The following is a 9,590-nucleotide window of genomic DNA, read 5'->3' as shown; positions in this document are numbered from 1 at the left end:
CAGTCTCGCGACCACTAACGCCGTCGCTATGACACATATTCTACCAGGTGTTATTTATGGATCAACTGCAGATTGTGTTAACTGGGGACATGCAGGCTTCTGCGCATTGAATTGTCTGGCATTCCTGTTTCGACATGCGTTCAAGGCTCTCCAGTAGTTTCATACGGAATCAAAACAGTAAGTAAACGCCTAGCATTTACCTCAACAATCATGCAGAACACCCTAGCAACCGTGTGGGCTATTCTATGTTAAATAAATTAGTACTTTTATTCAGCAATGATGCATTCAATCGATAAAAGGTGACAATAAAGACATTTATATAATGCTACAAAAGATTTTTGTTTCCAATAAATGTTGCTTTTGAACTTTCTGTTAATCATACAACCCTAAAAAAACATGTATCAGGATTTCCACAAAAAAAATATTTAACTGAACTTTTTTTTTTACCACTAAACCTAAAAATATTAAATCTAAATAATTAAAATATCCAAATCTAAATAAGCATATTAAACTAAACTTGTGCTCAGTCAGTGCTCAATATTAGAATGATTTCTGAAGGATTAATTTAAATTTAACAATATTACTGTTTTTACTTTAATCAAAAATATACAGAGAGCTAAGAGACTTCTTTCAAAGACTGTAAAAAATCTTACAGACCTCACATTTTTTGAACGGCAGTCTGCATATTGTAAATTAAGGTTATATTTTCACATTAATTTTTATTTAAAATATAAAATTAGATTGTTTAATAAAATGAAATAAAATATATAAATATAATTATTTTATAAAAAAAAGGTTATTTCTTACTCTACACTGATAAATCAATTACAATTGTTCTTTTCTTTCTCATTATCACTTTGAATCTCTGAATGAGAAACACTTCACTGAGCGAATGACTATCTCGACCACTAAACTGCAAAACTGGTCGCCAGTTTGTGTGAATGTCACACCTCAAGTGCAATCTGCTAATGGAGTTTATTAAGCATCATTAAGCATCAAGGTCAGTTACTCTGCTTAGCTCTTTGAAATACAACCCCATACAGAAAATTAGCTGAATTATTAGGCTGAGGATTGGGTCTGTATCTTAAATATAATATATAAAAGGCTGCTTACTTTAGTGGAATTTATCAAATGACTCAGCTCAAATGTTTTACCTTTCTAGTTTGACCTAAAACTAAACATATACAATTACTATTGAAACATTGTTACTTACCATTGAAAAATTTAGGGTTGGTATGATTTTTTAAATATTTTTGAAAGAAGTCTCTTATGCTCACCAAGGCTGCATTTATTTGATTATTATACTATATTTCATTCACATGATCCTTCAGCAATCCTTCTGATATGCTGATTTGCTGCTCAAGAAACATTTCATATCAGTATCAATGTTGAAAACAGTATTTTTGTGGAAACCATGCAGCATTGTTTTTAGGAATCTTTAATGAATAGAAAGTTCAAAAGAACAGCATTTATTTGAAGTATAGCCTAAATGTTTTGCCTTTACTGTAACTTTCCATTAATTTAATGCTTGCTAAATAAAATGATTAATTTCTTTAAAATTTTAACATTAGATGTTTATTGGTGTGATTGCTGTATTTTTGCTTTATGACAGATTTTTATGTGAGACAGTGCTTTTTACACATACAGAATTTAATACTTTCTTCACCCATTTTTTGGTGATTTATCAGAGATGAATTTCATAGATACATTAAAATAGATTAAAGAGAAACCATACATTGTTTGGTCAGATGTACAAGATCAGTTCACTGGAAGAATAGCTGCACTGGTTTGTTGTTTTGAAGAGGAGTCAAAATTCACACCTCTGCTCCTGTGGCCTCTCCAAGCCTTTCCCAGACAGATCCAGGCCGAGTCCTGTGGTCTGAGAGACAGCGATGGCTACCGTAAGCCTGCAGAGGTGTCACCTCGCACCTCTGAGTCCCACATATAAACCTCCAGCCCTCAGTCCAGCCTTCATTCACACTCAGAGTCACAATATGGAAAGCTCAAGCCACAGCCAGCAGAACCAGTGGATCTACTCAAGCTCGGAGTCGGAGTTCTACAGCGTTTCCTCTCCGGACACCGTCTCGACAGACCAGGGCTTCTCCCCGTCCCACCTGACCCAGCCTGCATGCTCCAAATCAGTAAAATCGACCTGTGTCGACAAGAGAAAGCGCAGGTTAAGGCTGAAGAACCCAAGCGCGCAACGGCAGAACGCCAGTGAGAAGGAGAAGTTGAGGATGAGGGATCTGACCAAAGCCCTCCACCATCTCAGGACGTACCTGCCTCCGTCCGTAGCTCCCGTGGGCCAAACCCTGACCAAGATTGAGACGCTACGGCTCACCATAGGCTACATCTCGTTTCTGTCAGCTCAGCTGGGTCTGAGTGAAGAAGAATTGACCCACAGGAAGCACGACTCCAGCGGCTGCTCATATTCTCCAGAGATCGTTGGCTATTTTCAGTGCAGGTCTATGGCTGGAGATTGTGTCGGGCCGGAACAGAGTTGCGGTCACTGGGATGGACAGTATGAGGGCAACTCAAGTCATACAGTGCAATGTGTGGATCAGTATCCACAGCAACATTTAACAGAACAAAACGTCTCTGCAAATATAGACGGCTTCCTCCAGACACAACAGTGTACTCAATCAACACAGACATACCAGGTATGTAAATAATACTTTAATAATGTATATTTTTAAACTGTAGATGTATTGTAGTATAATAGTATTTTTTTTTTTTATTGTAGGCCAATATGTACCTGGCCTATACTCTATTAAAAACAGTAATATTGTGAAATATTATTATAGTTTAAAACAACTGTTTTCTATTTGAATATGTTTTAAAATTGAATTTTAAAATTTTATTGTATTTTTTTTTTTAGATGTGCGATGTCTCAAATCAATTCTCTATCCTCTATTTCAGGTTTATGGGAGAAACTTAGGCTATCATCTTGTTCCTCAAGCTTACTGGAGCTGACAGCAGAAACCTCTCCATCACATCCAAAGCAAAAATGATACCTACTACTGTTTTGTGTACAGTAAATTGATGTGGATGTTTTGGCATCTTATCTTAAATGTGAACCCAAGTCAATCCTGATATTCTTATAATTTAAGTTGTATGTGTTATCCATGTCTGTTCTCTGTAAATACAAAACTATATTTGATATGTATTTATAATAAAACATGTATTATTAAAATAGTTTATTTTGTTCTTGTCATTTTTGGATATTTACAGATCCTACATTGGTGTTGATTACAATTTTTGAATTTTATTTATTATTATGTTAATTAAAAGTGTGCGTGTTTTTGTGTATGTGTGTGTGTATGTGTATGCTTTACAGTGCTATGCATATATATATATATATATATATATATATATATATATATATATACACACACACACACACACACACACACATTTCAGATGCAAAATCTCTAAGTCCATCTGACATTTTTCTGTTACATGAGCATTTTTAGCCTGTTATAGTAATTTTACTTTAATGGCAATGAAATGTTTATGAGTCGGTCATTGAAATGTCTTATTTTAAAAAAGGCCTGCCAACTCTCGTGCATTCAGTGCTCTCGCACCACACGTCCATTTTCTCATGCAGTTTCAACATACAATGTCACATAATGTTACATTTACCTAAATTGAATTCTAGAGAGGAAACTTTTGTGACAAAAGGACTATTTTACATATTCATTCTTTTTACATTAAAAGGTTAGTATCATCTTTATAGTATCGTTTACGTAAACTATACAGAGAACCCTGTCAAGATGATATTGTTATTAAAGGTTAATTAACAACTGTTAACAGCCTGATAATACTTTTAAAATACTAATAATGTTATAATACTAACCTTTTAATGTAAAAAGAATGAATATGTAAAATAGTCCTTTTGTCACAAAATTTTCCTCTCTAGAATTCAATTTAGGTAAATGTAACATTATGTGACATTGTACGTTGAAACTGCATGAGAAAATGGACGTGTGGTGCGAGAGCGCTGAATTCTTTCTTTGAGAAAAATTAACACTTAGAGTAATAATGGGGCTAAATAGTACATGTGCTTTTCAACATGATTGCAAAAAAATATGCAGTCCTTTGTTTTAATTGAATATTGATGGATCAAAAGATTTTGTGGGAAAATAAAATTTTAAAGTGGTTTGTTTCACCTAAAAATCATATAAATGTGCGAGGTGGCGAGGAGGGCTTTGCTCTCTGGAGGTAAAAGAATCAGGATAGGGCAAAAGGCCCCCATTATATTGATACAAAGCTAAAGTACTATGTTTTGCATCATTTCTAATACTTTTTCAAAACAATCACTTCAGAAAAGTGTGTACTATTTTCTGTTAATTTTAATAAATAAAGAAAATTTATTTTTGTTTAATAAATATATCTTAAAATAAATATTTAAAAATGATAGAATCTGGAAGATTTGAAGAAGATCCCATAAAAATGTAATATGGCATTACAGTAGTAACAATAGATACATTTTATTACAGGAAATTCTTAATATATCCTTTAAGCTTTTTCCATCTAAAAGAGCAGAGCACGTTGTTGCAAATGCCGCTCCCCGTCTGCGAATCCTGAGGCACTAAAGGCGGCTGCCTTTCCTGTGACAACATGCTGGTCTCAGCGCTTTGATCCAAACTCGCTCTCGCTACGTCAGAGATTGGGCCCGCCCATCTTCCGTCCCCGGTGCCCATCGAGCCCCGTAGGAAGAAGCGGCGCGAGGATCCACGAGCGCGGTGATCTGAGAGCGTGCACACCAGGTCCGTCCCCGTGTGCCTCGCCTACACCTTCTGATACTTCTCCTGTGTTATTCGCGAAGAGCGATCAACGCCCCTCTCTCGAAGCGGCTGCACTCGTCTCTTTAGGCGGATCTGCAGAGGACCTCGATGATGCTGTTTCTGTGGCGGCGTCTGAATGTTTGGATTGGTCGGGCTCCGTGGACCCCACCCCCTCTTCTCAGACTGAGCGAATCGACACCAGAGCGAGCACTGACGCCAAACTTCTCCGCGTTATCACCCGCGCTGTCGACGAGCTGGGACTGGACTGGCTTTCTCCAGAAGAGCCCGCTAAAAGCCGCCTTGATGAATGGTTCCTGCCGGGGCGCCAACAGGCTCCTCCCTAGCGTGCCGCTCCGTTCTTCCCAGAGGTCCACAGCGAGCTTACTAAATCCTGGCGCACGCCCTTTTCGAACGCGCTCTTCTGCTTCTGCTACGCTCTCATCCGTTGACGGCGCTGAAGAGAAGGGTAAAGCTCCCCCTGCTAGAGGAAGCGGTCGCCGCTCATCTGTGCCCTCCCACTGCAGGCAGTTGGAGAACAAAAGCGACGCATCCATCTAAGCCGTGCAGGACTACTTCCGCTATGGCCGGTCGCGTCTACACCGCCGCCGGTTAAGCCGCCTCTGCACTGCACACCATGGCGACCCTCCAGGTGTTCCAAGCCAAACTCCTCCGTGCCATGGACGAGTCAGGGCCCGATCCGGACACCTTCAAAGATCTCCGCAGTGCTACGGACCTGGCACTATGGGCCACCAAGACCACTGCTCAGGCCATCGGCCGTAACATGGCCAGCCTGGTTGTTCTGGCGCGCCACTAGTGGCTGAATTTAACTGAGATCAGGGACGCAGACAGGACCGCCTTCCTCGACTCACCAGTCTCCACAGCACGGCCCTTCAGTCAGCGGCTTCGCAGAGTGCTTCATGGAGGCTCAGAAAGCTTCCAGTGCTATGAAGCACTTCTTGCCTAAGCGCTCTAGTTCGGCTTCACGGTGCCCTAGAAGTACGCCGCAGCCAGAGAAACCAGCGCCACCAGTCCACCAGCCCCGGCCAGCGGCTGAGACCGGCCCACGCTACAAGCCTGCGAGACGCTACCCGCTACCCAAGAGCCAGGGTCCCCAGCCTAAGCTCACGCTGGACCATGAGCCTAAGAAGCCGTCCTAACCAATGGGAAGAGGGGTTCTTGTCCCGCTGCGGCCGGACCACCCCCGAAAATCGCTCGAGTGCATCTCACAGCTCCCTCTTCAGTTCAGGCGGCTGGAGTCGTGTTAAATGCAGAACATGGGCCCGTCATTTGTCACGCACCCCTGCACACAAACGCTGTTTTAACAAGGCCCTCATGGTACGGCCATTCAGGATGCTCACGACCAAACACATCCTGGCACAGATCCGCCCAGGAGATTGGTTCTTTTCAGTAGATCTAAAAGACGCTTACTTTCACATCCAAGTAAGCCCCCATCACAGGCCATTCTTAAGATTCGCCTTCGAGGGGCAGATATATCAATACACAGTCCTACCATTTGGACTGGCTCTAGCGCCTCGTACATTCACAAAGTGCATGGATGCGGCTCCCTCCCCCCTGAGACAGCGGGGAATGCGCATCCTAAACTACCTCAACGACTGGCTCATACTGACTCAGTCAGAGGCGGAGTCCCACACTCACAAAGCCTGGCTCCTTGGCCATCTGGAAAGCCTCAGGCTCAGGGTAAACTTTGCCAAAAGTGTGCTGTCCCCCAGCCAACGAACCACGTTCCTGGGAACAGTTTTCGACTCTGTTCAAATGAGAGCATGGCCCACGCCGGGCCGGGCTCTAACAATACAGCAGCTTGCCGCGTCGTTCAAAGCGGGCTCCTATGTACCCCTCAGAATGTTTCAAAGGGATTTGGGCCTTATGGCTTCGGCATCTTCAGTACTCCAATTAGGTCTACTGAGTATGCGCCCCCTTTAGCTATGGCTAAGGCCGCAAATTCCAGCCCATGGGTGGCGTTCGGGCCTCATGTACATCAGGGTAAACCAGCGCTGTACCAGAGCTCTGGCCCCCTGGAGGAACACCAGCTGGTACCAGCAGGGTGTGAACATGGGTGTGGTTTCAGAGAGGAGGTTTATCTCAACAGACGCGTCCAACCTTGGTTGGGGAGCCCTGTACGAGGGCAGGCCTGCCTCCGGCCTCTGGTCGAGCTCGGAGAAACGCCTACACATAAACTGGCTCGAAATGACAGCAGTTTTTCTAGCCTTAAAAACCTTCCTCCCATATCTGGAAGGACACCACGTCTTGGTCTGTACGGACAACATGGCCGTGGTATCCTACATAAATCGCCAGGGCGGCCTCAGGTCTCGCAACCCGGGTCTCATGGTTGCGAGACCCGGCCTCAGGTCTCGCAACCATGTTCCCCCAGAAGAATGGTCTCTCCATCCCCGGACGGTGCTTTGTGGGAAATCTTCGGCAAAGCAGAGTTGGACCTCTTCGCCTTAGAAAACAACTCTCATTGCCCAATATTCTTTTCAAAGAACAGGGACGCGCTGGCTCACAACTGGCCCAGCCTCCCCCTTTATGCATTTCCTCCGGTCTCGATGCTCCCTCAGGTCATCGAAAGGATCAGGAACACCAAGTGTGCAGTCCTTCTCGTAGTCCCCCTCTGGCGAACCCAGGTCGGGTTCCCAGTGCTGATGGAGCTGTCCACGACAGCCCCGTGGCCGATCCCACTGAGGAGCGACCACCTCACGCAGGCGAACGGGACAATCTGGCACCCCCGTCCCGACTTGTGGGCCCTCCATGTATGGCCCCTGAACGGGTACCCCAGGGCCTCCCAGAAGGGGTCCTAAACACCATAATGGAGGCTAGAGCTCCGTCCACGAGACGCCTCTACCACCTCAAGTGGTCAGTTTTCTCCAGCTGGTGTCTAGCTCGGAACCTCGACCCACTTAACTGTGAAGTACCAAGGGTACTTACTTTTCTCTCAGAACCAGAGCACGAACCGGTTCAGAAAACCGCTAGTACTACTAGTAAAGAATTAAAACTGACAAGCCCAACAACCTATTACATTCCGACTCTGGAGTGGGGGGGGGGGCACTTGGGGTGGCCAATTACATTTTGGAGGTGGCCTGTGCCACCCCTCTGGCCCCGCCCCTGAGTCCAGTCGATTCAGTCCACCGGACACACAGCTGAACCGACACTTCTGGAGTGACTGTGACCAATCTTACAGCTGGAACAAATAAAAACAAATAAAAACAAATAAAAAGGTTTTTAGCCCATGGCTCAGGGTACCTAAAACCATTTGTGTAGAATAATCCTGTGCAGCTCAAGCCGACGCTCTGGGTTCTGCTGCAGAAGGGAGCAGATCAATTGGCTGCATTCTGTGAGAAAGATGGAGAGACGTCTGATTATTACCGTAAACTTTACATCCGCTCTACTTTCATCATTCTAAGCTGTAAGATCTTCAGGTCAGACACCCGGGACAAATTCCTGCAATATCTATACAGCCACCTCCTATAAAGCCTATGAAGTTTTGCATTAGAATTGTACTTATGAAGTAGAGATGCACCGATTGATCGGCTGGTGACCGGAATTGGCCGATTTTCACGTGATCGGCCGTGACCGGCGACCGGCCGGTCAGTCTGACAAATGCCGATTTTATGCCGGTCAAATGCACTCGGGCGCCGCATGATTAACATCGCGCAACATCAGCATCACACGTGCACACGGTACACACATGTAGAAAACCTCGTGAATTACGTCCGTTCAGACCGCAAGCGCGTATTTTTTTTCGCCGTGCATGTTAATCAATGAGTGCATTCACAACGGGAGCAGGAGCAGCGCGTGAGCGTCAAGCAGGAGCGTCGCGAGCAGTGAAGCGCGTGTTTCGGCGCCGAGTCCATTTGCTGCTCTGCTCACGCTCAATTAAAGGGAAAGCACACTTTTGATGGACAAAATAGCCTAAATAGGGTTTCACCAAAAAAGTGCCCAAAATGCACAGACTTTGCGTGTTTTAACAAGAACTGGAGTAGGCTATGTCAGAAAAGGAAACGAAGACTAATATTTATAGAAAATGTACCCATTTAAACTTGTTTTATTATTCAGTTTGTACAAGTGATTGCAATAGGCCTGTGTGTGTGTGCTTTGAGAAATATCTTTATACTGCAAGGCTATATTATTTTATTTTTTATTTATATATTTTTTATTGCCATTCCCTGTTTTCATACAGACGTTTAGTTTGTTAAATACATATATAAAAAAATATTGGATATTGAATGTGAAAAGGAAATGGTTCTTCCATAACACTGCACTTTAGGTGTGTGTGAACTATGCAAATTGTAAAATGTTCTATTACAGAAAAGATATAAAATAAATATTTGTGTGTGCTGTAAAGTGGTTAGAAAAAATGAAATCGGAATCGGCTAAAATCGGTATCGGCAGGTCAAACTTAATGAAAAATCGGCCCAGAAAATTGTAATCGGTGCATCTCTATTATGAAGTAATAAACAAATCACCTTCTGTCAAGCCAGGTTTGTGCCAGGTGTTCATATTGGTCCTGTAGAGGTCGAAAGTATCTGGAAAGTCTCCACACACCATTCTGAACAAGAGGACCCCCAGAGCCCAGACCGTCGCCGGCTTTCCGTGAAACTCGCCCTTCATTCTGTACTCGGGAGGGCAGTACAAATCTGTGCCTGGAGGAAAGAGTGTTTGTCTGATGTGTAAGTCTCTAGCACAACAGTCTTCTCAGCATCCATTAGCATACATGTGTTGAGTTAACTGATTCACAAGAGTTTTGAGAACTAATGCACACCTGAGTATGTCGTGTAGGCAGATCCT

The 9,590-nt window shown here is 43.6% G+C and overlaps 1 protein-coding gene across 1 annotated transcript; it reads left to right on the top strand.

The window, feature by feature from the left end:
- Positions 1-1,806: 1,806 nt before the first annotated feature.
- mespba (mesoderm posterior ba) lies at positions 1,807-2,672 on the top strand (the record flags this gene model as incomplete). Its single annotated transcript, XM_084110470.1, has 1 exon — positions 1,807-2,672. The coding sequence occupies exon 1, from the start codon at positions 1,893-1,895 to the stop codon at positions 2,670-2,672; it is 780 nt and encodes a 259-aa protein (XP_083966596.1). The 5' UTR covers positions 1,807-1,892.
- Positions 2,673-9,590: the final 6,918 nt, after the last annotated feature.

Source organism: Abramis brama (assembly GCF_963993115.1).
Source record: "Abramis brama genome assembly, chromosome: 3".
NCBI lineage: Eukaryota > Metazoa > Chordata > Actinopteri > Cypriniformes > Leuciscidae > Abramis > Abramis brama.
This window is presented reverse-complemented; position numbering and strand designations above follow the sequence as displayed.